Source organism: Coregonus lavaretus (assembly GCF_964263955.1).
Source record: "Coregonus lavaretus genome assembly, contig: HAP1_SCAFFOLD_286, whole genome shotgun sequence".
NCBI classification, from domain to species: Eukaryota; Metazoa; Chordata; class Actinopteri; order Salmoniformes; family Salmonidae; genus Coregonus; species Coregonus lavaretus.
The window spans coordinates 232,598-252,220 of record NW_028167034.1 but is presented as its reverse complement, the minus strand read 5'-3'; the positions used below and the strand labels follow the sequence as shown (position 1 = coordinate 252,220).

Sequence of the window (19,623 nt, the reverse complement as noted above, 5' to 3'; positions counted from 1 at the left end):
GTAAAACAAACTGTCATTCTGAGTAATTCTCATTGTGTTCTGAAAAATGACTGTGTTGTTCTTGGGTACTGACTCACAAAAGTAAGAATAAACAGATTGGATATCATCATCAGTGGAGGAAAAATAAGAATGCCCCACATTGCCCTCATTTAGCAGACGCTCTTATCCAGAGCGACTTACAGTTAGTGCATACGTTATAAAAAAATGTCATACCCCCCGTGGGAATCGAACCCACAACCCTGGCGTTGCAAACACCATGCTCTACGAACTGAGCCGGCCATTCCCTCCACTACCCTAGGCGACGCTGGTCCAATTGTGCGCCGCCCCATGGGTCTCCCGGTCGCGGCCGGCTACGACAGAGCCTGGATTCAAACCAGGATCTCCAGTCCCCCAGGACTGTGTTGTGTTACCTGCTTGACAATAGTATTGATGTCCCCCAGGAGAGCAGCAGCAGGTTGCACGTTGTTCCCCATCTCCTCAGCACACAGATCAACCTTGACATTGACCTTGACATAAATAACGTATGTGGAACGTTACTACAACATACCAGCAACGACACGACAGGAAGAGCGCCGTGCGTGACACATGTAACAGCAGCTGGAGGAGTGGCCAAACCTCAAGCTAAACACAACAGAAATAACCAGGCAGCACCACATAATGCTAAGGCTGACACACACACGTTCCCTTTTATAAACCGGGTGACTCGAGCCCTGAATGCTGATTGGCTGAAAGCTGTGGTATATCTGACCGTATAACATGGGTCACGTTGAGGGAGGAGGTCAGAGACCTGGCCGTGTGGTGCCAGGATAACAACCTCTCCCTCAACGTGACCAAGACAAAGGAGATGATTGTGGACTACAGGAAAAAAAAGAGGACTGAGCACGCCCCCATTCTCATCGACGGGGCTGTAGTGGAACAGGTTGAGAGCTTCAAGTTCCTTGGTGTCCACATCACCAACGAACTATCATGGTCCAAACACACCAAGACAGTCGTGAAGAGGGCACGACAAAGCCTATTCCCCCTCAGGAGATTGAAAAGATTTGGCATGGGTCCTCAGATCCTCAAAAAATTATACAGCTGCACCATCGAGAGCATCCTGACTGGTTGCATCACCGCCTGGTATGGCAACTGCTTGGCCTCCGACCGCAAGGCACTACAGAGGGTAGTGCGTACGGCCCAGTACATCACTGGGGCCAAGTTTCCTGCCATCCAGGACCTCTATACCAGGCGGTGTCAGAGGAAGGCCCTCAAAATTGTCAAAGACTCCAGCCACCCTAGTCATAGACTGTTCTCTCTGCTACCGCACGGCAAGCGGTACCGGAGTGCCAAGTCTAGGTCCAAAAGACTTCTCAACAGCTTCTACCCCCAAGCCTTAAGACTCCTGAACAGCTAATCATGGCTACCCGGACTATTTGCACTGCCCCCCCACCCCATCCTTTTACGCTGCTGCTACTCTGTTAATTATTTATGCATAGTCACTTTAACTCTACCCACATGTACATATTACTTCAACTACCTCAACTAGCCGGTGCCCCCGCACATTGACTCTGCACCGGTACCCCCCTGTATATATAGCCTCCCTACTCTTCTTTTATTTTACTTCTGCTCTTTTTTTCTCAACACTTTTTTTGTTGTTGTTTTATTTTTACTTTTTTGTTAAAAATAAATGCACTGTTGGTTAAGGGCTGTAAGTAAGCATTTCACTGTAATGTCTGCACCTGTTGTATTTCCGCGCATGTGGCCAATAAAATTTGATTTGATTTGATTTGAAATGTATTTTGACTGTTCGAATTACGTTGGTAACCAGTTTATAATAGCAATAAGGCACCTCTGGGGTTTGTGGTATAGGGCCAATATACCACGGCTAAGGGCTGTATCGAGGCACTCCGCGTTGCATCGTGCTTAAGAACAGCCCCTAGACGTGGTATATTGGCCATATACCACACCCCCTCGGGCCTTATTGCTTAAATATAGATGTACTGTACAGCACTAAGACAGCCATGACATTATTTGGAGAGACCACAAAGACTTATAGAGAAGCTATATAATTGATAGACTAAATCCAATAGACTGAGTCAAATACCTTTATACCTGGTTACAATGAAATGTAGTTCACTATGAAATGACCTGTGACTAGGGTTGCAAAATTACAGTTACTTTCCCAAAATTCCCAGAAATCCCTGTTGGAAGATTCCAGAAATCAGAACGGAATAAGAAGAAAATCCGAAAAAAAGAAGGAAAAAAAAGAAACCCTACTGGTGACCTTTGACCTAGCTGGATGACCTTTACTTGGGTGTCAAACCTGGGGGGAAGGCCAAAGTGCAGGATCCAGTTGAGTCTGGCACCAAGTAGGACCACAACATCAGACTGGAGCAGAGCTCTGCAGTCCCCACCAAGACCATAGAACCAGGAGGATAGGAAGAGGAGGAGGAGGAGGAAGAGAGGAGGAGGAGGATAGGAAGAGAGGAGGAGGAGGATAGGAAGAGAGGAGGAGGAGAGCAGGGACAAAACAAAATGTAATGAAAAGAGGCTAGTTATAGGAGTAGTGTAGTTGTTTGATTGACACCAGTTTACATTGACATGACCTGGCCAGGAGAGACTAGTTATAGATAGGGATTTCAGGAGTTTCGTGGTCCGTTCAAATGGTCAGGGAAATTATTGGTCCTACTTATACAGTCAATGGTCTGTACATGAATATGATGCCAGCTGAGAGAAGGAGAGGCTGACCTGGAGCGGGCAGCAGCAACACAGTTGGGGTGATCGTCAGGCAGCACCCCTTTACCCATGGGGGTGGGCAGGAAGGGCAGGTCACACCCCTCCACCAGCTCCTTCAGAGCCCCCTCTGCTCTTCCATGGGCTGCACCTGCAGAGGGACACAGACAGAGGGCACTGCCACACGGATTTCAACAGACTGGCCTTCACAACTGGGATGCATTCAGCTGAGCAAAACGTTGTGCAACGTTCAGATAGAAATATAGCATGTAGAACGAACGTGCCTCTCGGACAGGTAGAATGAGAAATCATGTCAACAACATTTGTCGACTGAACGTGGCCCTATTTTCGACTGAACCGTGGTACATTTACATTTTAGTCATTTAGCTGACGCTCTTATCCAGAGCGACTTACATGAGCAATTAGGGTTAAGTGCCTTACTCAAGGGCACATCAACATATTTTTCACCTAGTCGGCTCGGGGATTAGAACCAGCGACCTTTCGGTTACTGGCACAACGCTCTTAACCACTAAGCTACTTGCCGCCCCGGCTGTGGTACAGTGCTATATGTGTTACAGTGCGTCTCACCTGGCTATTGATCTCTCCTGGACAGACGCACGTAACATAACTGGAAGTAGCGTCTGTCAACAGACTGGGATGTGACAACTTTGTTCCGGTACGCTGATTTTTCACCACTAATCATTTGGACAAATCCCGATTTCGCAGGTACTCGCATCTTTTCAATTTCAGAAGGGGAGGGGACATTTGGCCCATAAACTTGCCTGAAACTTGCAGAGAGTTTCCGTTTAGGGGGGTGGAAACTTCGCAAGTGGCGTTAGTATCTTTCTCTTAACATCTCCCCAGACCTTAACCAAGTATCTGACGCAATTATGCAACATTTTAGTTCTGTTTCCCCCAGATGATCTGGCTATTAAAAAAGCAATGCCTACATTTGCCAATGATGAGTAAAGGCCGTTTGGCTCCTTTCAGGACCGCCAGTGCTTCTGTGATCGCCATATGGTCAGCCATACTCACAGGAGGAGGTGGACTACAGGGCACCTCTCTGACAAAGGAAATAATAAATAATAGGTCAAACATTAAACATGTTACCTAGCAACTGTATTGCATATGTAAATACATCATGAAGGTCTATCGAGGCTTATTGCTATTCTCTGATGAGAATATTTTGATATAGTGCTATATTTTCTAAGTAATTTAATTTCTGGTTCACTTCAGACGTTAAAAGGTATAACAAAATAAAATAAAAATGACTACGGTGATGTGAATTCAGAGGTATACATATTCAACAGTAACGCATTAGTATACATTTTAAATGGATGAAAGACAGTGATGGCCACTAACCTGGCTCTGCTCCTGTCCAATTTAGCATTGACCATGTCCCCAGATATGTCTACGTATACAGCACCTGGACGTCCATACATGCTAGTGCGTGCTGCCTTAGACAGACCAAACACCCTTCCATTCAGATCAATTAAGGCTGTGCTGTGCTCTTATGAAGCAGTTAAGGTACCTTGCTAAGCTGGAAAATTAGAGGTCAGAAAACAGACAATTGCAGGTGATACCAAATGATATGAAGAGGACTACACAGAGGGAGTCAGAGTAGACTGTATACCTTCTCTACCACTGAGGAGATCATATCCAGACTGCTAGACCTAGCAGAGAACTTACTGTACAATCTGCATGCCTCCACCTGACAGAGAAAGAGGACCACAAATAACAAATGATTTCCTCTTTCAGCAATTAAACTGCTAGGGCCAGTTTCCCAGACAGAGATTCTCTATTGAGTTTGCTTTTTAGGTCATGACTAGGCTTAATCTGTGTCCCGGGATACCATCCCCTAATGTTCAATAGTCAGAAATGTCATGGTTGAATCGGTACCTGTGGAAACTCTTGAAACGCCCCAGTGGTCTCTTGGTTTTGATCAGAGGAGCCTCCAATAACAATCACAGGCCTACAGAGAGAGAGGTATCACACAATGACATCAACTGACAAGCTGAGATAGTTTGGAGTCCTCAGATCATTTTTTGCAGTGTGCGGATAGCATCCCTTCTTTTGAAAGGCCACTGAACATGAGTAGTAGGGTCTTCTGTTTGTGGAGTTCTAGCATACCAGCAGTTCATGTTAGCATTGGCCATTGCACCAAGTGAATGGATGAGTCCCGGTCCAGACACAACCAGACATGCACCTGGACTGGAGAGGAACAGACAGACAGAGGGAAAGACAGGAAGACAGGCAGACAGACACACAAAGGGTCAGACAGACAGGCAGACATAATTAGCAATGCAAAAAAGCTATGAAACTGACCCTCACACACTACACGCTCCTGTAGTCTATGTAAGGGTAGTTAATATCACATGATTTGGGGAGAGCTGGTTTAGTAATAAAAAGGTGGCTTAGGGCTTGTTCATTGCGCATTCCCACATACTTGATTCCTGAGGCTTGAGCTGCCATAGCTACTTCAATGACTGGAACACCAACTATTCCAAACATATATTCTACATTCTGTAGAGAGATACATGTAGATACAGTATATTTACATTTTTTAAAACATTTTTAGTCATTTAGCAGACGCTCTTATCCAGAGCGACTTACAGTTAGTGAGTGCATACATTTTCATTCTGAATTGTATATGAATTGTTACAATGTAGTTTAGATTTTCTTTGCATTGACACACACATTGGCATGCATCAACAAGGGTGTTAACACAGAGCTGCCAACTCTCACGCTTTCGCCGTGTGACACACGTTTTTGCCTGTTTTCACACGCACTCACGCCACACATCCAATTTCTCAAGCAAAAAAAATCGGCAGAGACTCGTTCGTTCCTTTTTTCAAACTCCCCGACGGTAGATGGCGCTGATGAGCGCCAATGAACCATATGTGCTGCACCCCGAAGTTAGCGACAGAAGAAGAGATACCATTGCCGTGAAAGTCAACATAAGATGAGCAGGTCACTACCTTTTTTTTTTTTTTGTCATTTAGCAGACGCTCTTATCCAGAGCGACTTACAGGAGCAATTAGGGTTAAGTGCCTTGCTCAAGGGCACATCGACAGATTTTTCACCTAGTCGGCTCGGGGATTAGAACCAGCAACCTTTCGGTTACTGGCACAACGCTCTTACCCACTAAGCTACCTGCCGCCCTGAAGAAGTCTGATAAGAAGCTGAGCTGAGACTAGGTATGTAACAATGAAATGTCGTCCAATTGAATACTCACTCTCTTAAACTTTAAATCTTGAAATAAATTATTTGTTTGTGCGTGTGAACATGATTTAGTGTGGTGAATGTAAACTCAGCTGATTTCGAACAGGTAAGATGTATTCCAAAGAATTTAACATAAATACAGGAAATGTGTGCAATAGAAGTAGGTATGTTTTTGTAACTGAGAGTAGAGTTATTAAACCAACATGACCATTTTAATTGTTTAAGGTTTCAAAGATGTCCCGTAAGAGACCTTTGCCAGGACAAAAGCGAAACCTTTTATTTTATTTAAAGAACCAGCCAAGTGAGAAAAGACAGACAAACACACTGACAGAACAGCCAGAACGATTGATAGAAACGACAGGACAACAGACAGAGGAGCAACACAAAGGACAGAGAGAGCAGGAGACAGGACAGACTGACAAACAAGCAGAGGAGCAACAGACAGGACAGATTGACGCACATGCAGAGGAGCAACAGACAGGACAAATAGAACAACCAACAGGGCAGATGGAAGAAGACACAGAGGGACAGAAAGAAGAGACCCCCCCAATCCAACAGCAGGGCCAGAAGAGTCGTGCTCTGGCTGGAGCAGCAACATATAGATCCATTTTCAAAAATGAGTGGACCTCTTCATGGCCATTTATTACCAGAGGGAGCCTCAACATGCACTACTGGTGTGCAGTCTGCCGTATTGAAAACTCATGTTGCCACCAGGGTGTGACAGATGTAGTGCGCCATATAAAAAGCAAAAGGCCACCAAGATAAGCAACGAGCTCTCCTGTCCACAGCCACAATATCCCAATATGCAATGGCCGTTCCATCTGTTGGGGGTATGTCTGCACAAGAGGTTAAGGTATGATATGTGTAATGATTCTGTCAAGGTTCAATCAAGAGTTTTGTGTTCTAGTTGATCACGGTAAAGTCATGGTTGATAGTTTTGACTAATTTGTGGTTTGTATTTCAGTGTAGTACAGTCCAGTTTTCTTAATTTGAGATCTTAGTTGCTGAATGTGTTTTTTACCTGTGCCCTATTATCGCAGGCGTCTATTTTAAATAAACTATGGTATTTTGGGAGGATTAATAATTTTTTATTTCTTACAGACAAGAAGGGCTGAGGTCAAAATGACAGCTGGGTTGGTAGTTCACAACGTCCCCCTAGCCTTTGCGGACCACCTGGGGCCTCTCCTAAAATAATGTTTCGGAGATTCGAAGACAGCGCAGGAGTACAGGTGTGCCAGGACTAAGTCATCCTGCATTACCAATGAAGCACTCGCACCATATTTCACACAGGAGCTTGTGAAGGAGATGAAAAAAGCCCCGTATACCCTTGTTACGGATGGGTCGAATGACACTGGTATTTCACAAACTATTTGAGATTTTTCTCATCTGCAAAACATGTGCTTTGTGTATTTTTAAACATCTAATAACATGAACATCTGTATGATTCTAACTTGTCATTATAGGAGTGGAAAAGATGAACCCGCTTACTGTCCGGGTCTTCATGGGCAGCAAAGTTGTCCACCAGTTCTTAAATATGTGCACAACAAGTGGGAGGAGATGTGGGCCAGCAAGTGAGATCTTCACCAAAATTAACTCCACCATAGAGGAGCATGGCATCCCTTGGGAGAACTGCTTTGGTCTCTCAGTTTACAATGCAGCTGTGAACATTGGACCACGTAATTCCATTGCCTCTAGGGTGCTCCAGAAGCATTCCAACACCTATATTCATGGTTGTCCTTGTCATGTGGCACATAACACCGCCAAAGCTGCAGGAGTGGGATTTTTTAAAGATTTTTTAAAGTGAGTTAAGGCCTGATTTATCTTTACATGTAACTTTTTATTTGTATCCTAATTACATGCATTGACTGAATGCGTTACGATTGATTTATGCATTGCAGGTGTCCGGTTTTGATTTGGAGGATATGGTAGTGGACATCGGTTACTGGTTCAAGGGTAGCACAAATCGGAAAGGATACCTGTCAGGTATGCATGTTTGATACTATTAAGTGTAATACTGAAATGCTGAGCTGTAGAAAATATATGATATGGATTTAATGTCTAAAACAGAGTTTTGTGAGCTCCATGAAGCGGAGTACATGGAGGTCCTCCTGCATATCTCGGTCCGTTGGCTAAGCCTTGAACGTTGTGTGACCAGGATCCTGAGGCTGTATGAACCTCTGGCCAGCTACTACAAATCTGCTAGTATGGTCATCAATTTTCAATTTCATTATGCAGCAACTACATGGATTGTTAGTCACATACTTGTATTAATGACAACCTCTTGTTTTGTGTTATTTATTGATTGATTCAAGATGAAAATCAGGCCAGGTTCAAGAGACTTGTGCAGACATTCACTGTCCCCATGACAGAAGTGTACCTGCTGTTCTTCCAAGCCACCGTACCAACTTTCACTTCTTTCAACTTGCTGCTTCAGAGAGAGCAGTCATCAATATTTTTGTTACATGATGAGGTGGGATTGGATTTTGCAGTTTTTTTCCATTCTGTGTTTCTTGCTGATATCTGCAGGGGTCCTCTAAAACAGGTTTCACCTACTATTTTTGTAAATGTCTGTTATAGATGGTGAAATTCGTACGCAAGCTATGTTCCAAGTTTATGGTTCCAGCAGCTCTGCAGTGCCATGAGGAGCCTTGTGAAATTGCCTTTGAAGAAAAGGCAAACCATTTACCAGGTTAGTATTTGACTATTATTATGATCAAACACTGTGATATGTGATATTTAGCCTTGTACATTATACCGATATGCTGTATTGGGTTCACAACCAGGGCTAAAATTAACAGATTACTCGACGAGGGTGACATCACACCACAGCAGGTGGATTCATTCCATGAAGCTGTGTTGTGTTTCCTGACAAGTGCTGTGGACTATGCACTTAAGAAGCTGCCACTGGAAGAGCCACTGATCAAGCACGCACAATTTGTAGATGTACGGCAGAGGGCTGAAAGTGACATCGAAGATGTCCTGTACTTTGTTGAAAGGTTCGTTTTTTTTCTCTAATTATTGTCTTTCATCTTAGCTAAAATACCCTGTGTTTTATGATGAGGTGTGTTCACTCCTAAACTGCACATGAGATATTCTTATGTGGCTTCTCCTCAAAGATGTGTATGAACTGCTGCTGGTTGATGACTATATACCTAAAACGTAACAACTTGTAACTCTACTTTCATAAATAGGTTTCCCCATCTCCTCCCATACCATTGGCCAGAGGAGCATGACCTTCTGGGTGAGGAGTTTCTAAATTATCAGACCATGCCAATGATATCCCTGCAGGACTAAACTGAAATGGAAAGCTTCTGGGCTGAAATGGCAACCCGGAAGCATAATGTAATTTTTTTTTCCTTTTTTGTCTTTTCTTTTGGCAGGTGTGGCTTGGCTACATCTGTTGCTTAAAATTGTTGCATGCATATATGTGTCATGCATGTTTCAAATTATGCATGTTTTTATCTGAACTTTGTTAATGGATCAACCTACAGTATATTCACAGTATTAATCAATAAAAAATCAAGGTATGTTTTTCCATTGTGTTTTGGTGCATTTTCCATAGGTGACAGGAGCCAAAGAATTCGAGAGGCTTGCTGCCGTCGCCAAGCTTGTCCTGGTGTTGCCCCATGCAAACGCAGATGCTGAGAGGGTGTTTTCAGTTGTGGGACTGAACAAAACCAAGAGAAGAAACAGCCTAGCATTGGATGGCACCCTGTCCTCAATAATGACCATAAAGATGGCCAATCTGGAGCCCTGCTTCAAATGGGAGCCCCCCTCCGATATCATCAAGGCCTCCAACAAGGCCACAGGCCAGTATAACCATGCCGACAGATCATAGACAAGAGGCCCATTTGAGATGAGCCAGGTCTGCGCAGAATCGATTACCAGCGATCACCGCCCAATGCATGCTGGTTAGATTTGTGTCCGACTTGATCCCGACTTTCTCTGACGTCATGCACACGCGGGCAACGATAACCTCATGAGATCAAGGCAGCCGCAGTTCTGAGATGCAGGCAGTGCAATTGCTTTTCACCGACTGCAGGACCCAGGCGGACCCAGGACAAAAACTCACTATGTTAACATATGCTATTCCACATAAACATCTAAATGTTTTTCTACAACAATATTAATAGTTAGCTATACCAGTGCAATGACCTATGGCACACTTTCACAACTCGTAGTGCTACATTCTCACTGCCAAGGACATGATCAGCGACTAATATATTCTTAGCAACACGGTTACACAGTATAACACTGTTTTATATAAATTGCACACACTTCACCTGAGCTTTTAGTGCCTCTGCAATGAGCTGAGCCCCAGTCACATCTTCCATTATTATTGTCGAGAAATCTGTTCAAAGTGCAAACGCGGTTAGCAATGCTTTCTTGGACTTGTTGTTCAGTAGCTTATAAATCGTGTTTAGATCTCTTGCAAATCATTAGTTTTTGTCTGCTTTCCAGCATGCATTACATGAGTAGCTTTTTCTTCTTCAGTGGGGTTTATAGACAGTTGGCATCCAACGTTATGGTGCATTACTGCCCCCTATTGTACAGAAGTGTGGACATGAGCCGTGCAATAGCAGTCATGAATATTTAATAAACTAGTAGCATTTTTCTTTTTTTATTGCAAGAAATACATAATAAGCCCTCATTATGTGTTTATAACTGCACTTAACTTAACACTTAACTCAATTAAGTCATTATGAGTGTATGACAGTATGAACCCCAGGGTTGTGGGTTCGATACCCACGGGGGGGCAGTATGAAAAAAATATATATATATATATAAAAAAAGAATAAAAATAAAATAAACAAATAAAAGAATGTATGCACTCACTAACTGTAAGTCGCTCTGGATAAGAGCTTCTGCTAAATGACTAAAATGTAAAATGTAAATACTCCTGAGTGGCGCAGTGGTCACAACGCCAGGGTTGTGGGTTCGATTCCCACTGGGGGCCAGTATAAAAAAATATATATATATCTATGTATTCACTAACTGTAAGTCGCTCTGGATAAGAGCGTCTGCTAAATGACTAAAATGTAAATGTAAATGTAAATGACTTGAGTGTATGCATTATAGATATAGGCTTTTTTTTTTTTTTTTTTTTTTGTGTGTCATTTAGCAGACGCTCTTATCCAGAGCGACTTACAGTTAGTGAATAAATATATATATGTATATATTTTTTTTTACTGGCCCCCCGTGGGAAACGAACCCACTCCCCTGGCGTTGCAAACGCCATGCTCTATCAACTGAGCTACATCCCTGCCGGCCATTCCCTCCCCTACCCTGGACGATGCTGGGCCAATTGTGCGCCGCCCATGAGTCTCCCGGTCGCGGCCGGCTGCGACAGAGCCTGGATTCATAGAAAGTGTTACAAATGTTCTCCTGTCATCTTATAGGAGATCCATTCATGGATTTAGTTATGGCTTGAGAATGTGACTGGTCTACGGAGTTCTCCTTTATGTCTGTCTTTGTATGTGACAACAACTTTTCTGTATTATGTGTATTTCCACAATCAATAATCATAAACGGTACTTCACTATGAATACTTTTGACTATGTGATTTGAAGTACTTTACCGTTATCTTGCACATACATGAAGACTACTATAGACAGAAATCAATGCAGTAATGTTTTATTAAATAAAGGCTCTGATTAAAATATAATATTAATAAAATCAGGCATTTGGCTAATTCTTCTTCCCAGAAGCTCCTCTGAATGGTTTGGAGATGGCTCTGGAGAGAGCGTGTAACACCCTGACTATGAGTGGGCGTTTACGGGACTGGGACTCCTGGGGAGCAGGGGCCGGTGTGGTTGTCAGGTCCTCCTTGGGAGGGGAAGTGGATGGAACCTCTGGAACCTCACACTCAGCATCTGTCATAAGAACATTTCATAATCAGAAAATGAATGTGTGTGTTTGTGTCTGTCCGTCTGCCTGCCTGTCCGTCTGCCTGCCTGTCCGTCTGCCTGCCTGCCTGTCTGTCTGTCTGCCTGCCCGTCCGTCTGCCTGTCCGTCTGTCTGCCTGTCTGTCTGTCTGCCTGTCTGCCTGCCTGTCCGTCTGCCTGCCTGTCCGTCTGCCTGTCTGTCTGTCTGTCTGTCTGTCTGTCTGTCTGTCTGTCTGTCTGTCTGTCTGCCTGTCCGTCTGCCTGCCTGCCTGCCTGCCTGCCTGTCTGTCTGTCTGCCTGCCTGTCCGTCTGCCTGTCTGTCCGTCGGTCTGCCTGTATCTGTTGTCACTGTTTTAACAAGCTTGTCATAGGGTGATACATCAATATGACATTATCGATGCTTATCACTTACCCTGTGAAATATGAGTCTCTCTGAGACGTTTGGTAGGCAGTGCATCCTGTTTAGGGTGGCTCTTCGGTTCCCCTTTTGTCTTGAACAGCTGTTGACAAAACACATCAGGACAACTGAGCCTGTGTAAAATACAGAGTGTGCATCCCAAAATGCACCCTATTCGCTACGTAAGGCACTACTTTTGAAAAGGGCCCATAGAGCGCTGGTAAAAAGTAGTGCACTATATAGGGAATAGGGTGCCATTTGGGACATAGCCATTGACTCTCTCCCATGTGTATTAGGATTGCATTACAGCGTCCTCACTCAACCTCCTAAAGACAATGACAACAGTTTTGTTCTAATGCTGAGAGACAATAGGGGTGTAGTGAATCTGTAGGGTAAAATTCAGCCCTGCCTTACAGATGTAATCTCAAAACACAGAGCACCCTACCTTAATCATGATCTTTGGAAACTTATGCATTTTCGGTAGGAAACGCCACTTCCTGTTCTTCTTAGTCTCTTCCCCTCTGGCAGAGGGAAGGCGGGCCATGCCGTCAGCCTTTACATCAGCCGGGCTAAGGCTCCTGGCAGGGAATTCCTCAGTAGCATTAAGGTCAGCTACAACACCATGAGTGATGTCACTTGTGGCATTGCTGGTGTCTGAGTGAGAAGAGCACGCTAGTGTGACCGACCTGTGTACAATAACTGGGAGAAGAGGACGCAGCCATTGAAGTCAGTCACTGCATCCCAAATGGCATTCTCTTCACTTTATAGTGCACTACTTTTGACCAGGACCCATAGGGTCTGGTCAAAAGTAGTGCACTAAATATGGAAGAAGGTGCCATTTTGGACACAACCAGTGAATTTTACATCATAAAACGCAATGTATTGAGCATCATGTTACAATTAAGTCCTATGCAGATGAAAAGAGGTACTTTCACTTACCATCCTCCATTGTAGACTTGGACACATAAGTCAGGCTGTCCATCACCACGTCTGTCATCAACTTGATGACCTGATCCAAAACCATTTCAGCTGATGGTGGCAAAGGCCTTCCCATACACTGCCCCAGGAGTCTCCTAACAGAAGTCTGGGCAAAGTTGTAAATGAGCTCTGAGGCATCGTCCTTTGACAGCTTCCTCAGGGCTGGTTTAGGCAGCGCTGGTTGAGAGAGGCTTCTGTGGCCAACCATGGATTGAAGCTGACGGTTTATGGTTATCTCCTGAATGAGACCATGGACCTTTGCGATCAGGTTGCCAGATGCACCTTGAAGGGCTTCAACTGACAGGAGCCTATCCAGATGTTCTTCTGCTGAAGTCATCTCTGGGTCGTCCGTCTTCAATGTGTCCATTATAGTTTTCACTATGATATTGGTGTCAGATATGTTTATTTCTTGTTGGCTCACAAGCATTGACCGTGAACCTGTCTCGTCCATTGCGATAGAGGTATGGGATTCTGTCCTTGTGATCTCATCGGCAGCGCTCATGTCAGGCAACTGGTCAAGGCTCTCCAGTACAGAGTCTAACATGTTAGTGGCTATCAGACACTCCTCACTTGCAATCTGCCCAACAGATGAACTCTCAGAGTTGGCCACTCTACACTTGATCACATTTAGGATCAAGCTGAGCGTCTTCTTTGCAGTTTTGCTAAAGCCTTCTTGGCTGACTGCCACTGTTACGTCTTTTAGAGCCACAAGAGGTTTGCAACTTTCACTCAATCCACTGCCGTGGAGAGGAGAGGCTCTCTTCAAACTGTTGTTGCTCACAACTGACATACTCCTGGTGGGCAGAGTGACATCCTCACTGCATGTGTCAATTACATGGTGGTCTGTTGAAGAGCCACTCGAAGACAGAAGGGTTTTAGACCTTTTAGCCAAACAGACTTTTGACAAAGGCTTCTCACTTCTCACAGACGGAGGGCGGCTCCTGTCCTCAACAAGAGCAGTGTCAGCGGACTTAGAACGTCTGAGTGTCTCCACAGGGGTGGAGTCCAGCACATATTTGGCTGTGGTGACTGACACTGGTGGAAAAGAGAAAAAGATGTTCAGTCTATCCTTTACTCTGTGGTACATGGTTTGAGCAGCATCCAATAAGTTGTCAAAGACAACTCTGGGTTTGAGCTGGAACTCCAGCTTTTTCTCTCCTAGTGGGAAGGAGTCTGCGTCGTCCACAGTGTACTGGGATACACTTTCAAGGTCTTGCATGATAATATTTACTATATCTTCGGCTGTAGAAACCGCATGGTGTGAGAAGGTGGTGCTAGGCATGCTCTGTAGCAAAGAATGGCTGGCTTTGCTAGCAGCTCTGAGAATGGTCTCATTCACAATGTGTTTGGCCTTAGCTCGGAACTCAGCACTGTGAAAGCTCTGGATAGAAATGTTAGAGGTTCTGCTGGCTGCACTAAGAGATCGCGTGAGTGTGGCAATCTCGGCTGACGTCACATCACTCGAAATGGTGAGGTCCTCCAATTTCGAAATTATCGAGTCCAACTTCTGGTTGAAGTCGAAGGATGAATTTGACGTGCTCTCCCCAACGGAAGCGGAGCAGTTTTCCTTTGAAGTGTCCACCCTCAGCACCGAGATCACCTGTTTGATTACCCCTTTAGTGCAGGTGTCGAGGGTGAGCTGGTAGGCTGAGGCTGAGGACTTAGAAGGGGTCTTACTGTCTGTCTTCTGTACAGGAGACACTGCCAAAGTGGCCTCAGTTACAGGAGATTCCTGCACAGTGGCCTCAGTTACAAGTAGTCCAGTTGCAGAAAGCTCGATTTGCACAGGAGTATTTTTTCCCTCAGTGAGATGGTGGGAGGTGAACAGCTTCCTTAGTTTGTCCAGGGTTTTGGTATAAATCTTCTGGGAACCTGAACTCACTTCCACCCAGAACATTTTGCGACCTGATTTCGTACGCTTGGAGGCCTTATTGACCTCATATACCTCAAGCAGGTCGGAAATAATTCCACCAAAGAGATCAGAGGATGCCTCCTCAATATTCTCTGAGGAAACATGGACAGATAGGATTTCCGACAGTTTCCCACAAGTGTCGGTTTTATCCAGCGCAGCAGTATATGTCACAGCTGCATCCTGAATGACCTGAGTGATGCATTGCTCAGCTTTGACAATATACTCCTCCACTGGTTGACCATGGAGGATGTCAACTTTATCAGCAGGGAGCTCCTTCTGAATACTCACATTCTCCTCTGATGGGCATGGGTTGTTGAAGATAATGCTCTCAGTGACCATCTTAGAGGAGGCGAGAGATGAGTCGAGAAGCAGAGATCTGTATATTGTCGAGGTGGACATCTCTGGGTGCTTTATCACAGCAGCCACCTCCAAAATGGCCGACGGGCCCCGGAGGATGTCAGAGATATCCATGTCCTCAATGGTCTCTACCAGAGACGATAGTAGGTCTCTGGCTGCCAGGTTGGTAGGTCTCTGGTTCTCGAGCTCTGTTTTGATTGCTTGACAGGCAGTTACCAGAGCAACAACAGAGCGAGAACACAACTGCTTCAAGGTGGAGTCAGAAAAAGATGATGACAGATCTGTCATGGACATGGTGGAGAGTTGACTCTCAGAGACAAACGGGCTGAGTTTGACAGACACCTGTCTGACCAAGTCCCCAGCAAGAGCTCTCATATCTATTGCTCCACTAGCTGAGTTGTGGGAGCAGGCACTCTGTGGCCTTGACGGGTTCCTGTTATCCAAAAATCCTGTTATCCAAAAAACCTCAAGTACAAGATCCACAACATCGGATGACACTTCTATCATTCTGTTGTCGGACAGAAATGTACTTGGATGAATGGTGCCTGCATTCACAGTCCAGTCGCAAATGGAGTTGTTGGACTGACTCTGGACTAGTGGAACTAGACAGGTTTCACTTGGACCTTGGCCAAAGAGCTCTGCCATTTTGAGCAGAACTGATCTTAAGACCTTCGACTTGGAAATGTTCAGCAGTGGGTCGTTGTTGGACAGTCTGGTGGATGGTCTGCTAGCCGATCTGTGAACCACTAGGCTTTGTATTTCTGCCGAAATGGCAGTTAGAAAATAGGTCAAGGGGCTGGTCGCTCTCCCCTCATTTCCTCCGTTGGTTTTAGCCTTGATGATGCTATCTATGATGATGACTATGACCTGTCCAGCCAGAGGACCCAAGATGGCCTCAAGCTCCCTCTCTAACTCAAGGGGAGACTTGTGGCCGAGCGCAATATGCTCTATGGCATGGGAATACATCTTAGAAGTCGCCATGCTTAGCATCTCTTGGGCAAACTGTTGACTTGCTGAGATACTTCCAGTCAGCAGAACTAGAGTTCCCTGACTGACACTTCGCATTAGCTCAGCCCATCTGGAGTTGAGAAGGTTTATAACCAACTCGACAATACCCATCATAAACTTGCCGTCCGTTGACATTTTGCTAGGTCTGTATTTCTCCTGTCTACTCCGTTTGGGCGGCGGTACGATGTCGCCCTGCGACTGGCCGCTCTGGACCATGTCGAAGACAGAGTCCTCAGAGATGCCAAACACAGATCTCAGTGGTGCTGAGTGTGGTCTGTGTCTCATCTCTCTATCGCCACCCTCAGGTGAGGAGACATATCGCTCATTGTCCTCACTCAGCAAAGAGGTCAAACACCTGCAGAATGCACAATAGAAATTAATAATACATGGTAACAAAATAAAAAAATATGATCCAAGAATTTGGGACACAAACTCAACCTTGTTATTGTTATTCAAAGGAAGCATTGTGAACCATCTCAAACCACACTCAGTCCAAACATTAACATTTAGAGTAAACTTTTTAGAGTGGTTGTGTAGTATCTAAGTAGTATTTCTCACTAAGTGGATCTGGAATGGATATTTGTACCTATAACAGGAAAGACCTGCAAAAAGAGGAGGGGATAGAGCTAGGTATCTGTGAGAGGAGGGGATAGGGCTAGGTACCTGTGAGAGGAGAGGATAGGGCTAGGTACCTGTGAGAGGAGGGGATAGGGCTAGGTACCTGTGAGAGGCATGGATAGGGCTAGGTACCTGTGAGAGGAGGGGATAGGGGTAGGTACCTGTGAGAGGCATGGATAGGGCTAGGTACCTGTGAGAGGAGGGGAGAGGGGTAGGTACCTGTGAGAGGCATGGATAGGGCTAGGTACCTGTGAGAGGAGGGGAGAGGGGTAGGTACCTGTGAGAGGAGGGGATAGGGCTAGGTACCTGTGAGAGGAGGGGATAGGGCTAGGTACCTGTGAGAGGAGGGGAAAGGCGTGGGAGTGCGTGTGCTGCAGGCGGTTCTGGCGCTGGTGCACCTGCTGGGTCCTCCACTACAGCTGAATCTGACGCTGCGGCCAAGAGAGGTCACCTCTCCTGCCTCATTACTTCCTGATCCAGAAGAGCTTGGCGAATCAGAGAGCTCTATCTGCATGGTGAGGTCAAGGGCGGGAACAACCACAGTGGATGTAGACTCCATCACCCATGCTACAATATCCATGCACTTGGCACTAAACTCATGTCTGCTCATCTGCAATGTTAAAAGACCATCCAGAGTTAGTTTGTTAAAGGGGCTGCACTGATATAAAACGTAGAACCATTTACTCAAGCTAGTCAATTAAAGCAGTGGTTCAGGATTAAAGGTCCTGCAGGATTTCCACAAATGAATGTTTGGTCCATTTTACCAACATTAACTACTTTAGAGGTGACTATAACTCACCCCGGCACGCATATTCTCACTCAGCAGATTCCAATGGCTGAAAAGTAAATAAATGCAAGTACACAATGAACTACATGACATTACCTCTATTATCTTAGACTACGTTATGGATGGACATGACCTCTATTATTTTAGATTACGTTATGGATGGACATTACCTCTATTATTTTAGATTACGTTATGGATGGACATTACCTCTATTATTTTAGATTACGTTATGGATGGACATTACCTCTATTATCTTAGATTACGTTATGGATGGACATTACCTCTATTATCTTAGACTACGTTATGGATGGACATTACCTCTATTATTTTAGATTACGTTATGGATGGACATTACCTCTATTATTTTAGATTACGTTATGGATGGACATTACCTCTATTATCTTTGATTACGTTATGGATGGACATTACCTCTATTATCTTAGACTACGTTAAGGATGGACCTCTATGGAACTAGGCCACACCCAGACATCCCTGATTGGTTATTTGGTCCGTTGAGTCCTTTGTATTGGCCCGAGACTATGGGAGACTCTCAATCTCCTCACCTCCTTCTCAAAACCCATTGGATGAGAAGGTCAGAAGGGCGGGACCTCTGGCTTTCTCATCCAATGGGTTTTGAGAAGAGAGGACACGAGGAGTATGCAATTGAGATAGGGAACATATCTAGGGGATGCATGGGGAAGCCAAAGAGCAACTTACTCGTCCTTCATGGCCTGCACAAAGGTGTGTAGGTCTGGGTAGCTTCTCTTTCCCCTGCTGAGGGTGAGACTGGTCTGGGAAGTTTCATCCTTGTGGGTCACGGTAGTGAAGGTCACCACTGCAGCCTGATGGCGACAACAGAAAGCAGAGTTAGGCTGGAATTCAATTTTGCGTCATTAAAACACAAAATATCTCAATGAAATGTCATCCATGTAATAGAAAAATACATCATACCTCCTGTGACTGAGATGGGATGGCAACAGCCTCGTCCAACTCACTCTCTCCTTCAACCTCCTGTGACTGAGATGGGATGGCAACAGCCTCGTCCAAATCACTCTCTCCTTCAACCTCCTGCGACTGAGATGGGATGGCAACAGCCTCGTCCAACTCACTCTCTCCTTCAACCTCCTGCGACTGAGATGGGATGGCAACAGCCTCGTCCAACTCACTCTCTCCTTCAACCTCCTGCGACTGAGATGGGATGGCAACAGCCTCGTCCAACTCACTCTCTCCTTCAACCTCCTGCGACTGAGATGGGATGGCAACAGCCTCGTCCAAATCACTCTCTCCTTCAACCTCCTGCGACCGAGATGGGATGGCAACAGCCTCGTCCAACTCACTCTCTCCTTCAACCTCCTGCGACCGAGATGGGATGGCAACAGCCTCGTCCAACTCACTCTCTCCCTCAACCTCCTGCGACTGAGATGGGATGGCAACAGCCTCGTCCAACTCACTCTCTCCTTCAACCTCCTGCGACTGAGATGGGATGGCAACAGCCTCGTCCAACTCACTCTCTCCTTCAACCTCCTGCGACTGAGATGGGATGGCAACAGCCTCGTCCATCTCACTCTCTCCTTCAACCTCCTGCGACTCAGATGGGATGGCAACAGCCTCGTCCAACTCACTCTCTCCTTCAACCTCCTGCGACTGAGATGGGATGGCAACAGCCTCGTCCAACTCACTCTCTTCTTCAACCTCCTGTGACTGAGTTGGGGTATCTGTGTCTAGAACAGCCTCGTCCAACTTGGTC

The 19,623-nt window shown here is 45.3% G+C and overlaps 1 protein-coding gene across 1 annotated transcript; it reads right to left on the bottom strand.

The window, feature by feature from the left end:
• Window positions 1–368: 368 nt before the first annotated feature.
• LOC311113958 (2-hydroxyacyl-CoA lyase 1-like) lies at window positions 369–13,240 on the bottom strand (the record flags this gene model as incomplete). The annotated part of the gene is made up of 10 exons (XM_084189228.1): window positions 369–494; window positions 2,275–2,380; window positions 2,728–2,863; window positions 3,663–3,775; window positions 4,075–4,169; window positions 4,346–4,423; window positions 4,612–4,684; window positions 4,843–4,918; window positions 12,232–12,319; window positions 13,226–13,240. The coding sequence occupies 10 exons, from the start codon at window positions 13,238–13,240 to the stop codon at window positions 369–371; spliced, it is 906 nt and encodes a 301-aa protein (XP_084045354.1).
• Window positions 13,241–19,623: the final 6,383 nt, after the last annotated feature.